At 34.9% G+C, this 18,556-nt stretch overlaps 1 protein-coding gene across 1 annotated transcript; it reads left to right on the top strand.

Moving 5' to 3' along the window:
• The first annotated feature begins 1,306 nt into the window (after nucleotides 1-1,306).
• Nucleotides 1,307-8,289, top strand: LOC136989539 (peroxidase-like). Its single transcript, XM_067287753.1, has 16 exons — nucleotides 1,307-1,463; nucleotides 1,542-1,769; nucleotides 1,839-1,982; nucleotides 2,228-2,354; nucleotides 3,065-3,270; nucleotides 5,192-5,362; nucleotides 5,430-5,609; nucleotides 5,670-5,771; nucleotides 5,955-6,056; nucleotides 6,137-6,334; nucleotides 6,413-6,549; nucleotides 6,958-7,125; nucleotides 7,304-7,506; nucleotides 7,577-7,746; nucleotides 7,821-7,926; nucleotides 7,999-8,289. Exons 1-16 carry the CDS (start codon nucleotides 1,409-1,411, stop codon nucleotides 8,078-8,080), a joined length of 2,379 nt encoding a protein of 792 aa, XP_067143854.1. The 5' UTR covers nucleotides 1,307-1,408; the 3' UTR covers nucleotides 8,081-8,289.
• Nucleotides 8,290-18,556: the final 10,267 nt, after the last annotated feature.

The raw sequence follows: 18,556 nt of genomic DNA, 5'->3' as shown, positions 1-18,556 counted from the left end.
TCATATCTTCGATTTTAGAAACAGCCATTTAGTTATAACGAATCGTTCGAAATGTCTAACGAAACAAGAATAACGATGACGTCATTCTCGTTTAACTTGTTTGACTTAACGAACGTACCCGAAGTCGGATAATCGATGCTCTACTGTAATTACCTCTGTTATTTATTAAGTACCTCAGATCTATTAAAAATCTCGTTAATCTATTAAAAATACATTTAAAAAAGTATACGGTTTTTACTGGCTTATCGAACAAACGAATACGAACGGGCCCTGACGCGCAATTCATTGATTGCCCCTGTAAGTCGGCTTCTTACAGAAACACAGCTTCCCTATCATCAAATGTCACGGCACGCCACTGCAATACTAGTGCCTTGCACGCCCACTTACGGCGGGCCTGGCTGGCACCGAATTAACAATACTTTCCTTTCGTCTTAGATCGTTCACTCCCAACTTTCTTCCATGTCACATTTCAGTCATCTTCCCATTGGCGCCGACAAAATACAAACTCGATTCCTGAGAAATTCGACATTTTTAACGTCTTTCCTTTCTAGATATCTGTCTACCCATTTTCGATTAAATTCTATTCGTGCACAGCATTAATCAAAAGTTAAAAAGCTTCTGTCTAACGAATGATGAAAGTAAACTTCCTTTTAGCATTTCTTTGGACAACACTACACTGCGTCGTTTCTACCCGGATGTTACGCAAGAATATAATTCCCGGAGACGAGCTCTTAGCGAGAATTAACGTCCGTTCGCTGCCGGAATCTTCCTTCCATTCGCATCCTGCGGAAGACACCTTTACTCTTCAACCTGCAACTTCTTATTTTTTATTGTACAGACACATTTTTTGTTTCCCGATTTTCCATCATCCTTTCACTTTTTCGCGGCCTAAATTCTTGCTCTTCGTGCCATTCGCAAATTAATTTACCCGGAAACTAGAATATGTGTTTTCTTGTACTCGCGTAATCGTCGGCATTCGGACCTTACGTCTTTCTTCCGACTCGGCCAGAAGACGATAGAGAGCCAAAAATCGGAAGGAAATCGTGTCGAGTGAAGGTATCTTCGACGTCTTTCTTCCTGAAATGGACGAAAAAAGACTCTCGACTTCTTCGATGCAGGGGCCAGTGGCGATGCGGTCTCGGATAGGGAATTTTTTCTCTCCAAACTCGTTCCGAGAGTCGCGCGACCTTCGCTCCTTTCTTTTATATCCTTGACGTGGCCGTTTGTTGTTTTTCCCGGTTTCCTCGCGGCTCGGTGACGTCACTCACGCCTACTCGGAAACGCGTTGCTCCGTGATCGCGCTCTGGCGAACGTCTTCTCGTAATAAGCGACAGACGCGCTCTGGGGCAGGTCGTAGATTACGATTTTTGCACAGACTTGTTCGGCGTTTCGTTTCGACCACAGAAGAATGAAAGGCGTCCTAGTGCTGTTTCTTCTCTTCGGTCTTCTGGTCTTCGTTTTCAGTAAATATCCTCAGTTTCTGGTTTAAGCTTGACGATTCTCTCGATAATATGTTTTTTTTTTTTTTTTTATCTTTTTAGCACAGGACGTGCGGGTGACTTTTTCCCGCCAAACGACCAGTGACGATGGGGAGGGAGAGGAGGCGTGCGTGACACCCGACGGAAATGACGGAACGTGTCGACCCTTGATCCGGTGTTTGTACGCCTTGACCAACGTCAGCGACGTCGAACGATTTTCGTGCTCTTATCAAGGGGTAGAAGGGGCGGGAATCTGTTGTTCGCCCTCTACCGACCTGGCACCCAGAAAAGGTATGTTGTCCCTTCTGCACGTTTTTCTATCTGGTCAATGATTCAACGCCTCCGCTTATTTCTGGACAGGAGCGGCTAGACCGACGGAATTCGATCCTGTACCTTTGGTGGATATACCAGGAATTACGCCCCGAGTGTTAAGTGCCGCGGCGGAAGAGGGTCGTCGGGTCGTGGAGGAAACCGATAAATTGGAAGAAGAATTAATCAAACTAGGTAAGAATTGGCTTTGCATTAATTATGGAAAAATTCGTTTCCGGTGGATCCCAATTGCCTGCGTCTGTATTGGTCGAAATCAGCTTCCAGAAAGTGAATTTATTGACGCTCCTTTCGTCCTTTGAACGCCTTTAGGCTGTAGTTGAAGGTTACTTTCGGTATTTCTCCTCGGATTCGAAAAACCTAAATTTACGTGTGCGAAAATGGACAAATCTGAACTAACTTGAGGCATTGTCTCGTGACAGGTCTGACGGTGAAGAGCGGCACCAAAGAAGCATTCCATCAAGCATTCTTCGGTAGCAAACGTCGAATTTATCAGTTGGGCAAAAACGGACAGATCGCTGTGGAAACTTCCCTGCAGCTGGCCAAGAGGTAAACGTACTCTGAAGTCTATTTTGAACACAATTTGCAATCTCTGTCTTCAAGTTCCATTTCTTTCCGTTCAAAACTAAACGCGATATCTGATTCATTAGTATTTTTTTCATCATCGAGTTCACCGTCGTGAAGGATCACCGTCCTAACCAATATAATTTATCGCGGGCAGCAGACCCCGAGGCATCTTTCTCTGCCTCGATCACGCGGTCGACCCGTTTCAGGTCTGACCTGTCAGTATTATATATTTTCAGTTAGCATCTATTACGCGTGAAAGACCTGATGACGAAAATACAATCCGCCCGCTGTGGGGGATGCGTCTTCGAATTCGAGTCAGCTAGGGAATTTTCACGCGTGGATCGACGCGTGATGAGTGGCTATCATCCCTTTTTGGCTACTCGGCCGCTTCCATTACGAATCTCCAACTGCCCACAGTCTCGAAAAAATATCCTGTAAGTGCTGGGGAGAAAAGAGCTAGAAAGAATAAAGAAATAAATAAATGAATTAATAAATCGAAATTTAAAAAAAAATGACACTTCAGAAATATTAAAAATGTGGGTGTTTAAACAGTTAAACGGGAAATTTTTTATTTACTTTTGTAAAATATAGTTAAAATCCTGAATAAGCGTGTGAAGACAATTATCTTCTATTTTGAAGTAAACTATGCTTATAATACAATAATTTATGAAATTTTTTGGGTAAAACTACAGTTTAGAGCTGAACACTTTGCAAGGAAGAAGCCTGAAGAGAGTTAGCATAAAGGATACGCCTATAAGTAACACCTGTCCCAAACCTCCTCCCTGTCCTTCTAGCAAGTACCGGACGTCGGACGGGAGTTGCAACAACCTGAACAACCTTTCGTGGGGGAAGTCGTTCACTCCATTTCAGAGATTCCTCCCTCCCAAGTACTTTGACGGTAAGTTACTTCACGTCAAACTAATCTGCAACAAAGGAAATTCCAACTCAAGTATCTTCCGGTGCCTTTATCTTTTGTCGCCTTCGAATTAAATAACCAATTTTCTACAGTAAAACGGGATCGATCTAAAACCAGCAGCCAGCTTTTTAGAATTTGTAATAGGTGCTGAGTGGTCCCACCTCACTCGACGTTCATAAAAACTAAAAAGACAATCGTGTTGAGTCAAAATTAATTTGTGTTATTTCTATTTCGTTTTCGTTCCGAATTTCTTAATATACTCTTTGCAATTATTTAAGCGAAGGACTGTAGAAACTATTGCAAACTTTGCAAAAAATAATTCACACCTTTCAAAACTATGAAAAATATTTCTTTAAATATAGCCAACAAATTGTAAAATTATTAGAAATGGTTGCAAATAAATGGATGATGATTATGGATATTAATGAAAAGATTTCAAAATTTCAATTTCAGATGTGTTTTAGCAATTTTGCAACAAAAAATTTCCTACAATTCTTTTCTTAAATAATAGTAAGAACTGTAATTAAACAGCACGGTTAAACACCTTTACCGTTTATTTGCGGGCCATTTGGACGGTGGTTTTGGTTATAGAAAGTTGACACAAAAAACAAACGCTGAATTCCGATTAGTTCCGGTCACTACTTCGGTACAAACGTGGGGAATTTTCCGGAAACGGAAGATGTTTTCGGTTGGCAGCCACTCGAGCCGCCTAACAACACTGCCGAATAAAGTTATCGTGATAAAAGTAACTCTACCGGACAACGACTTTTATAGCGAATCATTTATTTATGCAGTCGAGCCACGTTAACGCGCTTAGAGCGAATAACTTTGACCATGAACTGTATCCCAATTTCCCTTTAAATTTCATACGAAATACAATTCTTCTTACTTTTTGACAGGAACACGTTTAACACGAAATCCGTTTTCAATGTTTTGATGACGTACGGAAAAATTCCTTTTAATTCTTTTTTGCAACATTTTTCTGCTATTATGTTTGCTGGTTAGGAGTTTCAAGAAACGAAACGTTTTAGGTCTTTTGTTACACCGATAGTGGATTACGGGGAAGTGCGATTTGAGTAAAGATAGCTGTTTGGTTTTTTAATAGATGAAAGACTAATAGTATCTGTTACCGTGAACCTCTTCACCCGTAGAAAACAGATCTAAAACCAGTTCGTTTCATACCTATGACTAGAATAACTAAACTGAGCAAAAATTCGCAAATTCGGTTACTTTTCACGTAATCTTTCGACTTGTTTATGGCTTTTGGTGACTGGAGACTTTTTGGTTTTACTTTACTCTCTTTACCGATTGTTTTTAGATGATTTTGTCATATTTTAAAAGTGTTTTTATTTTATTTTATTTTATTTCTTAAATTATCCGGTTGTGATATCTACTGCGTGTAATTTAAACGCCTGTTGTGGTTCATTTTTTTTAAACTTCCAACGTCAACTTCCACTTCGTTTAAAATTTTAACGAGGTGGACGTTGGCAAGTGAAAAAGAAACGGAAATGCTTGATAGCGCAAAGTACGTAAAGGTTTCAGAAAAAAGTGAAGTATTTGCATGAGTAACTATTTTGAGCTTATCGGAAAATGGATACGAACTAGGAAAAATAAAAAAATAAAATAGCAATAAACGTTTATTCCTTTTTCTTTTGTCTAATAATGTCAATAAGACGTAGTGAAACGAAAATATATGCTTTTCCTAATTGTTATTGCATATTTAGGCAGATATTACTGTCTTATAATGCAAATTACATTTAACACGAACACTTTTCGTGGTCACGATGAATATTCGTGTTAACGAGGTTCAGCTATATCTCGTTTTGTAAATCCTTCACTCACTAGATGCTCTCTACTCGAAATCGAAATTTAATTTTAAAAAAATTACGTTTGGTTTACATAGGAATCGACGCTCCCAGGATAGCAGCAGATGGAGGCCCGCTTCCCAGCGCTCGAGATGTGTCTGACGCCGCTAATCCCGATAAAGATGTGCCAAACGCCATTTTCACCTTGATCATCATGCAGTGGGCGCAGTTCGTCGACCACGATATCACTCTAACTGCCATCACCAAGAGTATTTTTCTCTTCTTTTTACCTTTCTTCTTCTACGCCTGTCTCCTGACTCCATTTTTATCATTCAGATAAAGACAATGAAGGAATTCTCTGCTGCGACCCGAAGATTCAGAGGAATCCCAAACTCCTACATCCAGCCTGCTTTCCAATCGCCATATCCAAGAACGACCGCTTCTATTCCAAATTCAATGAGAGCTGCATGGAATTTGTCCGTTCTCTTGCCGCTCCTAAACCTGAATGCACTCTGGGTAAGATCCCACTGAAAATTATTTAGGCACGAGCAGAGTTAATCGTTTTTTTTTCAACAGGAAGCAGAGAACAGATTAATCAACTGACTGCTTTCTTGGACGGATCCAACGTCTACGGATCCACTGAGGAGGAAGCTAATAGTCTTCGTTCTTTCAAAGAAGGTAAGAGAAAAGGAACTCTGGGCTCTCTTACGGAGAAAAATAACGTTATCGACATTTATCAATGCATCTTTCGATTCCATGATTATTCTTCAAGGACTCTCAAAAAATAGAAAAACTACAAAACTATATTATAACATTTCTTGGTCGGAAACTAAGCTAAAATATTTTTGAAAATTGTTTAAGGTAAACTGAAGATATTGAAGCTACACGGTGAACAATTCTTGCCTCAAGAACAACACAAAAGCGAAGACTGTGCCATTCAGGAACAGGCTTGCTTTTTGGCAGGTAAAGAGCGAGTACACAAAGCTTTGCCTAAAACATATGATTGGAAGGATAGAAAAAGTTTAATCGGTTGGAATTTTCAGGAGACGAAAGAGTGAACGAGCAAATCAACTTGGCTATTATGCACACGTTGTGGATGAGGGAACACAATCGAGTGGCCAAAGAACTGAAAAAGCAAAATCCCGGCTGGAACGACCAGATACTGTATTTAGAATCCAGGAGGATCGTGGGAGCTGAAATTCAACACATCACTTACAATGAATTTCTTCCTCTTTTGTTAGGCAAGTGTTTACACGGAACTCCGTAGATGAGTACGTAAAGATAATAATAATTACTGAAATAGAATTATTGTGTTTTAGGTAACAACATAGTAAGTTCATATGGACTGTTACCCAAACCGTACGGAAAAATTTTTGATTACGATCCAAAACTTAACCCCAGCATAGCCAACGGTTTCGCTACGGCTGCCTATAGATACGGACACACCTTGGTACAGGTAATTCAAACACAACTCGCCGATTTAGAGAGTCTCTTTCGTTTGCAAAATAATTTAATTAATTCTCTTCGTCAACATCACTGCCGAAGTTTCGTAAAATCTCCTCCGCTTTCGCAGGCTCTCCGTAAGAATAAACGGATATAGTTTATTCTAGATAAAGTCTTAGATGTTCTTATTTTCGCTGATAGAAAATTTCATCGAAACAGGCAATTTCACAGTTTCGACATTAATAATGTTAGTGTAAAATTAGCGTAACTATTTCGGCGATGATTACTTACCACTGGTCAAATCTTTCTTCGAAGTGTTGTTTCAGCAAAGAATTTCCCAAACAGTGAATGTAACTGAAGAAGTTAAACTGTGATAAAGGCCAACTTGAAATGTTTACAATTTGCTTCATTTCGTTTTTAGGGGTTCATCGATTTGTTGGAGAGAAATGGTGAAGTTAAGGAAAAAGTACCTCTTTCTTCTACGTTTTTCAATCCTATACTGTTATATAGACCCAAATACTTTTCGAAATTCGTTCGAGGATTAGTGGGACAACCGGCTCAAAAATACGACAGATTTATAACCAGTCAGGTAATTTCTTTATTTTTTGTATTTTTTCGTAATTTTTTGAATGAGAGTAACCTCGAATGGCAGTCGTCTCGTACCCAATTATGTGTCATTGAAGTTCTTATACTCTGTAACATTTGTCTTTCATCTCTCGTTTCAATTTAACTAAACTTTTAACGGACATAAAATTTTCGTTTTAAAGCTGACCAACCATTTGTTCCAACCCCACGGTCATCACTTCGGTTTGGATCTGGTGGCGTTGAACACTCAGAGAGGACGAGATCACGGAATCCCTCCCTATAACGAATGGAGGCGATGGTGTAAGTTGAAACCTTTCGAAAGTTTCGACGAACTAAATCGACTGATGACTCCCCAATCCGTAGAGGCCTATAAGAAATTATACAGGTGCCAAAATTTTTACCATTTATTTTCGGTTTTTAAGTCGGAGATTTATTCGTAACCGTTTTATTTATAGATCAGTGGAGGACATTGATCTGTTTACAGCCGGAGTATCGGAACGCTCTGTCCCTGACGGAACTCTGGGAGAAACCTTCGCCTGTATCGTAGGAGAACAGTTCAGAAGACTCAAATTTGGTGACAGATTTTGGTACGAGAACGGAAAGCTGGAATCCTCCTTTACTGACGGTTGGTACCCTAGACAAAGTAAAGATAGATCGACGCATCACCGAAAACCTAAATATTAAATTGTATCGTTACAGATCAACTTGCGGAGATACGAAAAACCAGTTTGTCCAGGATCCTGTGCGACAACACGAAAGAATTAGACGCCGTTCAACCCTTGGCATTTATTAGAGCTTCCAAATGGTAAGAAATATAAAATTTCCTTTAGATTTCGAAATTAATTAAAATTCTAAATACCCATTTTATCCGTTTTAGGAACCCTAGAGTCCCGTGCAATAGCGTGCAAATCCCTAGACTTAATTTTGCAAAATGGAAGAACGAACCCGTTTGGTCATGAAGTTGAATGTACATTTACTTTGATATCATTGCCATTAAAATACTTTCGGCTGTAGTATTCTGCCGAGGTATTCTGCCATACGATTAGAGCATTTAGGATGTGTCTTTGGTAGTAAATTAGCAAAACAAATTTCACTTTCGGTATTTCTATAATTTTCTATCGTTTAAGTAACGAGGTTGAAAGTAATAAAGTATTATTTGTTGCGTTTATCTGCCTGGCATTTCGTTTTTCTAATAGTTAAATTATTAGCAATTGAAACAATTCTTGACGTTTGTTTGTTAAAATCCATTACGTGTAGCTTGACCAAAACTCATCACAAATCAGAATTCACGTTGGCGAATTCGACGACAGGACTAATCGCAGAAACGGAAAATGATCCAAAATCATAACAATGATCAATAAAAACGAGGAAAAAACAAAAAAGAAACAAAGGATGGTGAATTATTTACCGTAATGGATTGCATTTGATATTTCAATTATGATTTTCTTCCTTTACCAAACGTAAATACGTTAGTAATAAAGTAATAGATTCGTATTTGACCGTACCAAATTTCCGAAATTTAAAATAATTAATAATTCTTCATTTTTTCTTAGTTCACCATAGTACTTCTCTTAGACATTGATGAAAGTATTGCATATTTGCTGCTAGAGGTGCCTACACTATATTGAAAAATCCTTTCATTTATGTTATCGATAACTTTTTATTAAAAATTTAAAGTTTATTTTTATTTCGTAATGTATTATTAACGTTCTCTATTGTCAAACTTGCATTTGAATATTATTACTATACGTATTAATATACTTTTGTTATCCAGAATGATGGATATAGTGCACAATTTGTACACATCCTAATGGTACAGTTTCACATATCAGTCTCTTTCACTTACTGGAATGTTTTCTTTGTCTATTTTTTATGGGAAAAAGCAACACTTCTTCCATTTTTCACAATTATTAACTCCTTATTACCTCTTAGAAGGACTTCAGCAATGTGGTTCATAACATGACAAAGGACAAACTGTAGTTTTCATTGTAAATATTTTCACAAGTTGGAACCAAAATTTTCACAAATTATAACTATAATAAAAACACAAGATCACTACATATATTCTGCAAAAGAAAAAAAAAACACCGTTCGAAAAATCAACAACGTACCGAATATGGTACGGATCTAACCTGAGTACACTATAAATAAACAATTATATGGCTGAGAGTAAAGCCCTTTAATACTTGGCTCGTACTTAGATTATAAAAATATTATATTGAGGGTTAAGTACTACACTTACCTTCTTTATAATAGTTAAATAAATTCTAGAAAATAGCTAAATTCGAGACGAAACAATCTAGATTTATATCACTTATCTAATTGCCTAAATCTCAAATCTAGGGGCAAACAAAACAAACTAGATTTAGATGAGAAAAATAGATTCTAAAGTGATAATCCTGTCCAAACACGTGGTATATATAGAATTTGGGTACGTTCATAAAGTCAAACGAGTTAAACGCGTTAGTAACAAATCGTTCGAAAAGTAATAGTCTCGCTCAGTGCGCATGCTCTGCGATGATGACGTTTCGAACGAAACTCTAACGAAGCTCACGAAGGAAAGAGTTAGTTTACTTCGTTAAGAAAATGGCGCCCGACGATAGCGATGTTTCTCTAAATCTACTCGCGTGTTTAAATTGTGAATTAAAAGGTGAAATGATTGAAATAACTGTCCAACCGAAGCAATCTAAGAAAAATATTTCGGATAAGGCTGCACTAGTAACATTCGTATCTTCGATTTTAGAAGCAGCCATTTTGTTATAAACGATAATATTTCGTTCGAAAACTCTAACGAAATAAGAATAACGATGACGTCATTCTCGTTTAAGTCGTTTGACTTTACGAACGTACCCTTTAATATTTTGACTTAAAGTAAAATGGCCGTCGATAGTACCCGTCGTTGCCGCCAAGGACGCTATATCTAAGATCACAGCCATTTTATGTAGTATATTCTAGCACGTTGATTTATACAACGGTCCGAACACAACAAACAATAATGGTAGCCTTTTTAACAATCAAATAACTAAGGTTGCCTGCCAGACGTCCCGTTTTTCCGAGACAGCCTTTTTTAATGCCACGTTCTAGGCAACTCTATCCTGGGATTGCACTTGTAGTAAAAAAGTTAGTTTTCATTAAAGAAAAATAAATTTATATGGCAATATTTTCCTCAATTTAACTTGGATGATAGGATTAGAGATCGGAAAGATACGTAATGTATTCTTTTTACCTCTTTGTCCTTACTATTTACATTTATGTGTATATTTGTTTATTGATAGGACTTATTACACTGGTGAAGTTTCTGATTAGCAAAGAGAGGAAATCTTAGTCAAAAGTCAAAACAAAATATGAGTTGAAAATAAAGACATTTTGTTTTGACTTTTGACTAAGATTTCCTCTCTTTGCTAATCAGAAACTTCACCAGTATAATAAGTCCTATCAATAAACAAATTCCAAGTAGACAATAATATACACAGATACGTAATGTATGTTTGTACGGTTCTACTGTTGTACTGTTGTGCTAATACTGACGTTGAAACCTAGAATATTTTACTTATATTCGGTAATAAGAAATTAAAAAAGGAAATGTCAATTTAAACTTGAATTAGAGAATATTGTTGGATAGAGAAATTATCTAACAACAACTTCTCAAAACTTTTTGTGTGTTGCTGAAAGTCCCGTTTTGTATTGAATATCCTGGCCAAAAGGAGAAATCGCGTTTGAATGTCTCGAATCTAACAGTTTTCTATCTGTCAACCCTATAAACAATACACAAAAAAGCTATATCAACCAAAAAACATTTATAATGTAAGGAATGGCAATAAGAACACAAAGTGTTTCACATCAGACAAGGATAGTAACTGTAATTATTTGTCTTTAAATGGTACTTAATTAAAATAATATATAGACATAATAATTATATTATAATACATAATCTATATATTATTTTAAATAACTACCATTTAAAGACCTTGTCTCATTTCAAGCGTATCAGTGATTAAATATAAAATAAATTTTCTGCCTTCTTGTCATTTCGTCATTACTTTTATATTATCAATGTTTTTGGGTATATCTATTTCTTTTCTAGTTCATATTCCGGATAATCCTGTAAAGTTATACGGTATTTAGTTTGCGTCTTTTTAACAAATTTGTATTGTCGTCTTTTTAAAATGTCTTAAAACTGAGTTAATACTTAATAGCCTAATTTTATCATTTAACGTATAGAAAATAATTTCTTTTCTGTCTCGTAGTATCCCACGTGTCTCATTTCATAGCAATAAGAATAGAATTCTGCAAATTGTGCCGAATATTTAAGCAACTCCATTAATCTAAACCCTTCGTAAGGCTTGTAATTGCGTGACGTATTCTACTACAAACAGTACGCTGTTCTGGAGAAGCTCTGTATTATGTTCTTTCTAAGAATCGACACGGCATTGTAATCAATTACAATACAGATTTTATCGTTAAGTATGGCCTGTCCAGACGTCTAAACCTTTCGCAATCGTCGTTACTGTCGATATGAAGGATACAGTCTTGTATAGTACATAACAGAAGTAATGCGTCGTTACAGCCTCAAAAAGAATTCGTGACAGAATCGTTTATCTTCCAGAAAGAGAAAACGTACTGACATTGAAATACTTCGAAAAAGAATATAAGGGGAGGACTGTGCTTATCACAAAGATGAAAAACGAATCGATACAAATATGGCGGAAGACAAAGCGTACATTTTTGATAATAGGAGTACTATTCACAACAGGACACATACTAAAAATCTTTTGACACAACGTGGCATAAATATACATAATTATATCAACTGAATAAACTTGGTTTATTAACAGGTGTTGAAGAATTTTAAATAAAAATCTTTGTTGTCACAGTTTCGTTTATTTGTATATGGCAATGCGACAGGTAGGCGATCTGCCAAAGGGGTGTGCCTCCCGGAAGGACTTTCTAAAAAAACTTGCCCTTGTTTAAGTAATTTGAAGAAAATTTGAAACTCTACGTGATCAACCGGTTGGCCAGGCGCAAACTCACGATCGGTGTTCACTCGGCCGCTAGTGGTCGTTTGTTACCACAGACTGTCTTACTTTAAATAAAAATTAGTTTGTTAAAACCGGAAAGGAGACCCAAGAAAGATTTGTTTACAGTTAGTTATTTATTCATTATCATATTTAAATAATAAATAGCCCTATAACGGAATCCCGCTATTCGCATGATATTTGATTTATCAGGTTGGATGCGTTTGTTATTGTATCCAAATATTGACAGTATGTCTGATGTTCCCTACTATGGATGGGAGACAGAGCGAAGAAGACGAAAGATATAGCGGGTAGTCCTTATTTTTTCTCACAAATGCCAATATTCTGATATATTGATATTTAATACTAAATAACTAAATATAAAATAAACTAAATATAATTTGTAATAGTAATTTGGCCAGCGGTAAGCGATTAGGCCGCCATCTTTTGTTAAATTTAATAATTAGAAATAAATTAATTGACTTCAGAATATTCAGTCAAATTACTTAATAATTTAGTCTTAAATAACCGATAAAGAAATCCTGCTATTCGTTTAATATTTGTATATTTTCTTTAAAATAGGTTTTTATTGGTTGACAACACAGTATACTGCATTCGCCTTGTATAGAAATGAGTTCTTCAATTATTGTTAAAGTTGTGTAACTAACTTTCGATTATCATTGTTTGGATTAATATAAACTACAATATACTGTGTAATCCCAATTATTCGAGATAGTATGAATGACGGTATCTTCGATAGTCAAAAACTCGAATAACATGGAATTTTTAGTTAAAAAGATAATTAAACTACAAGAATATTATTATAAAATCATACAATGATTACAGTTAAAAAATTTTTAAAATATTTTATAAAATTTAGATCAACTAATTAATGAATTTAGTCAATAGAACTATGTTCTTTTTAAGCAGTTTTATTTCTACTTATACTATCTTTATCTATCTTCATGATTTCATAATAAACATGACATCTTGATAATTAACATGTACTATATAATAATAATAATAATAAAAATCCAATAACTTTAGCTACCTTAAAAGCATGGAATATTTTAAACAGGTATTACAGCTCTTGCATACCGCTTAAAGAAGTAGAAAAGCTATCTCGTTGCTTGTGGACTGTAGTTACTTCAGTATAACGACTATTAAGATAAATTTACTCCTACAAAATACTCTTTGTTTATACAATTCTTATTAGAAAAAATAAAATAAAATAAATCTTATAAGGTGCTGACTAACTTTTCTGATCAATCCCTGTGTGTGCCCTTGCTTCCCTTTGTATGTGTCGACAAAGTACTCCTCAGCAATTTACCTCGGATAATGCGGATCCTCAGTTAAAAGGGTGTCGATTATCGGGGTTTGTAATGTAATTACCGTAGTTTATGCATCATCGAAAGCGTATGAAAAATTTTGTGTTTGATGTATCATGATAGACATCATTGTATTTATCATTGTATTTTACGATGACTTGATTATTTACAAGGCTATAAACGCAAACGATATACATTTATAACTAACTATTTTCATAAAGCTTCTAGAAATTATTGATAGTATGATCGAATGTTAAAAAATAATTCGCACAAATACATATTTCTCTTTTATATTTTTATACTAATTATAGCGTGAAATTAGGCTCTTTTTTTTACTCCTGGATCCGAACCTGGTGTAAGATTCACACACGGAATGACGTTAAAATTGAAAAAATCTGGAACTATAAACACATATTCGAGTCCAGAAATGTTTCTAAATCGTGTTGTTAAATTATGAGAAGTGTCTGATCCTATTCTCTTAGGCTAGCTTTAGATTGAAGAGTATTTCGTAAATAACCGCAGTTCTGTTCCTATCTATGGGACGTCTTCAGCGTTACGCAAGAGATCGTAAACTGAGCGGTTACGCCTGTATACTATTTTCTTGCCCTTGCATTTACAGGGTCCTCGGTACGTGCTGTCTAGATGCTGGTTGTTTGTTACTATAACTTAGAATTTTTATTGCGCCTTTATTACAATTTTTTAATGTATTCTGTTCGTAGCTGTATTTTTAAAACAGTCAATAACACATTTTAGGTATTTTACTTACCTGTTAGACCTGCATAATATAACATGTTCGTTGATCCGATTATTTGATTATACAGTTTACGACTTAACTGAAGTATATTTCAGGTAATACTTTATCGTAGTAGGCCTACGATAGGACACTAGTAAATAAAACATAAGAAACATTGTAAAACACGAATCAACTTGTGTTTTGCGATTTGTAATCATCGAAACCGCTAAACATTTTTACTGTAATTTTGCAATATGTTGATTATTTGTTTTTTCCTAATGTTCTCCATGATAAATGCTAATCCCGAAATCCGTTTTACTTTCCCGACTGTCAACAGAGGGAAAGTATGCCGATCCGGCAAAAAATGACCCTCCACCAGACTTTTACATTTTTGGACTTAAGACACCTTGAAACGTCGAGAAATGCAAAAAAATTTGGCGGCAATTTCTGTATGTATGGATATTGGTGTCAGTGGGGAACGATTTTGTTCACCCTGTTTGAAGCTTAACTTGTGCTTAACTTGGTTATTTGAACACAACGAAAAGCACAGGAGTTACTGAAGTAACTCCTGTGCTTTTCGTTGAAAATTTCTGAAATTTTGCACCGAGGTTTGTTTATTAGAGGGATTGATGCTATTAAATTTTGGTGGTTAAAGGTCGAGGGGTGGGGAGATAATGGGGTCATGTTTATCTCCAAGAGGTCGAACTTAATGACGATTTTACTTGTTATTAACATTTACAATATTCTTTTATAAATTCGTCCCTACCCTCAAAATTAAGGTTTTTGCCATTTAATAATAATCAAAAATATAAAATGTTTTTTTTAAATAAAATATAATAACAGGTGGCGCCATCAAAAGTTAAAACGTTACCGGAAAAGTTGAGCAACTGGTTGCTAGTTTATTTGTAATTGATGAACTGTTCTATCTAAAACGAAATATGTGCCCTATTCACACAAAGTCTGTTCTTTTTTGAAAAAGCTTCTGATCATATTACGATTTTTCCTAAAATTATCTGAAATCTGTCTAATAATTTTGTTAGTTGTGTGACATTTGAGAAATGTTTTCAAAAATTTTGAAAAATGTAAACTATTTCTTGCAAATTAATACATTAAAAAATTGCCAGGACGAATTCACTTTAAGAAAAAATATATATTTCTTTCTGGACTATACATAGAAATGAGTCCGACTCCTTCTGTCCTTTCACACGCTTTGTAGAGGCGATAACAAATCCACGGAGAAAGAGACCTTTTATTTGAGGCTACATGCAAAAAATATATATATTTCTTGCAAAGTTTGCAATATTTTCTATACTCCTTCGCTTAGTGTTACAATTGTAAAATCGGCTTATATCAAACTGTTCACGTCAGATAAGAGACTGCGTGTAGAAGTACAATGTACTGCACAATTGGACGAACTAAACGTAAGCGTACTGTACCTCACGCCATCGTGACTCCGATTTGATTTTTATCAAATACCGCCTTTACTTTAAGTGTTATTTCTGCCAAATCGGTTGATTAAGAATGCTTTTTGTGTCCATTGTTACAAAAATATATAGAAATTACAGGTTTTTATAAAGTTAGAATTTCAAACCACTGTACTGTACTTTCTAACTTTTTAGAAATTCACTTTCATTACTACATAAGATTAATTAAAGAGATTTCATAATCTTAGTCGAATTTGAATTTACACGATAAACAAACATTTAATCAAGTTATGGTTGAATTATTTGAAGGTTTCGAGTTAAAAATTCAGTTTTGAATAAAGTTTTAACAAGGAATAATTTTAATTTATTTCATTCTTAATTATTTTATCAATTTTGTACATCTAGCCTATATGCTGACTTTATAAAATTCAGTGATAATACGAAGTGTATCATTTTTTATAATGTTTTATTTCGGAAAATGGTATGATATAGCATTTATAGAACATAAATATTCAATTCTAAGTGTCAGAATTTTTTGCTTAATAACAAAAACTCTTATTTAATACGTGGTAAAATAGGTGTGATAGACAATGAGTAGACTATAATACGATACGTTTAAATAAATCATTATTAACATTGAAACAAGTAATAATTTTGGAGAATCGACGACTTTAAATCTGTAATAGAATTCCGAACGTTAAATAGGAGAAAGGTAAACTTAGTCTGTCCTTGAGACTGTTGTGTGTTAAACATTTCACAGTAAGCACGATTTCTAACTTTTTCCATCCTTAAATACACCTGTCAAGGTCATCCGATCTCACTTCAAGATTTTGCTAATCGTACGGTTTATAATTTACGGGTAAATTCGAATTCGACAAATCACTGTTGCGTCATTTACAAACCACGCGCAATTATCGTGAAGAATAATTAAGTCTAGAGTTCACTCGACGGACCCCCCATTGTAAATCAGCGGTCCGATAATATTAATGTTAGGGAAAGCGTTATAATTTACTTTTCGCGTTGAAATATTGCCTTTTCGATTGCGTCACAGGGTACTTATATATGAAATAGTAAGATATAACCTACGACGAATGTTAAGAATTCGTTTAGTGCGCTATCTGTCCTTCAAATCCCCTCTGATTGAAGCCAATGAACCCCACCCTTCAAAACGTATATACCGTTTGTATAATGTATACCGACTCTCTCGTCCTAAGCCACAATAAAACGTTTCTAAAGAATAGTGCGGTACGTGGGTGGTTAAACACGTGACCGTAACACCTCCCAAAATGTTAGTCGCAGAATCCGTGAGAGGTACCGCGCTTAGCGTAACTAGTTTTACATCCGGTCCTTTGAAAAACTTTGTCGAGTTCGGTAGTCTAAACTATGCAGATTCGAATAAAATTAGCTGTCACTTTTAATTTTATTATTATAGTCGCTTGTCATATTTATCATTCTTAAAAGTCGACGCAAATTTATCCCAAAGTCTTTGAAGCCATAGTTTTATTTATTTATATTTTATGAAAAATATATAATTCTTTTTCGTTAAATATTCCAAGTTTTAATAATGCATTTCGGCTTTAAAAAGGATAATCTCCCCATAAATGTACGGAAAGAAAACGGCAGTTTCCTTTATTGGTCGATTTTAAGTCGCAATCCACGATATATTTTACTAACCTAATTAAAAACTAAAATATTTCGATTAATTTTTTGATGTAGGATTCGTCATACTAAACAGAACATTTAATTTCATAATTGATATTGATCCTTAACATTTGATTTTTAATCCTCTACTGATCCTTACCACTTTATATAATTAAGTGCTAAGGATTAGTAGAGAATCTAATATTTCATAAACGACTTTATATTTTGCAAAAATTTCGAGAATTTTGCTCAGTTAAACTTGTACTGTCGATATTCTTTATATAAAAAGACGAATGAACTTTTTACTTTCCTTATTATTTCCCAATAGTTTTACCAATTACCGTCTTTAGTATACAGATTTAACTTACGCGTAGGCAGTATTTCTACATTGCATTACGTAAATCCACATATGTTAATTAACTACTGTATACATCTTCGATGTAGATTTAGCCTATGTGTAAATGGTATTCTTATTATTTAGATAGCGATTATACGTATATACTCGCCGTTACGGTCGGAAGATGCTTTGGTAAAATATCTTTTATATATTTTGCTTAATGTAAACGATATTTATGATGATATATGTGAAAATATGAGAAGTTTATATAAGTTTTAATAATTGTTTAATAGAGAAAATTGAATACAGTAGCGACGATGCGCTACGTCAATCATTAATTTTTCTTGATGGTCCAATTTGTTTACGAAATTTTTTCAAAGTAATAATAATAATAATAATAATAATAATAATAATAATTTTAAATTAGGTTTGAATGAAAATCCTTTCTTTTAATCGTCGAACTTACTTCAGAAATGCCTAAGAAAGAATAAATAATTGCGTTTTAATAAAACTTGAATACATCTTCGGGTCTATTTCTAAGGAATTTTCCAATGTATCGGCAAAGATTTCCTTTTTGTTTAGTTATTCGGAACGACTTATTTTTGACGCGTATTTATGCAAATGATAGCTTAGAGACGAAATCGATTGGCGGGAAAGGCAGAAGACGGTGTTATAAAAATACAAAAGGCTTTAGGAAGGGGCCTCGGGGCCATAACCCTCTCGGTTCGACCAATCGGAGAATCCGACGCTCTTTCTCCTAATGTATAAAAGACAAATCTGGCGCTCGACTCGAATTATTTAAAGCGCGGTAAATCCGTTATGGTAAGATCATTAACTATTATATTTATAAATTAGCAAGTAAGTAATTTGTTTGCTTCTCCTTCGCCTCTTGCTTAAATAAACTTTCGATCGTTTTACCTATAAAGTTAAAATTTTTGCATTTTTTAAAAAGATAAT

This window comes from Centruroides vittatus, unplaced genomic scaffold, assembly GCF_030686945.1.
Source record: "Centruroides vittatus isolate TY-2023 unplaced genomic scaffold, ASM3068694v2 contig_13, whole genome shotgun sequence".
Taxonomy (NCBI): Eukaryota; Metazoa; Arthropoda; class Arachnida; order Scorpiones; family Buthidae; genus Centruroides; species Centruroides vittatus.
This window is presented reverse-complemented; position numbering and strand designations above follow the sequence as displayed.

Bases quoted from the DNA above. Each gene is read 5' to 3' on its own strand.
- LOC136989539 (XM_067287753.1), top strand. From the start codon at position 1,409: ATGAAAGGCGTCCTAGTGCTGTTTCTTCTCTTCGGTCTTCTGGTCTTC. The intron at 1,464-1,541 runs GTAAATATCCTC...TTATCTTTTTAG, and splicing joins TCTTCTGGTCTTCGTTTTCA to CACAGGACGTGCGGGTGACT. The intron at 2,355-3,064 runs GTAAACGTACTC...GTAAAACTACAG, and splicing joins TCCCTGCAGCTGGCCAAGAG to TTTAGAGCTGAACACTTTGC.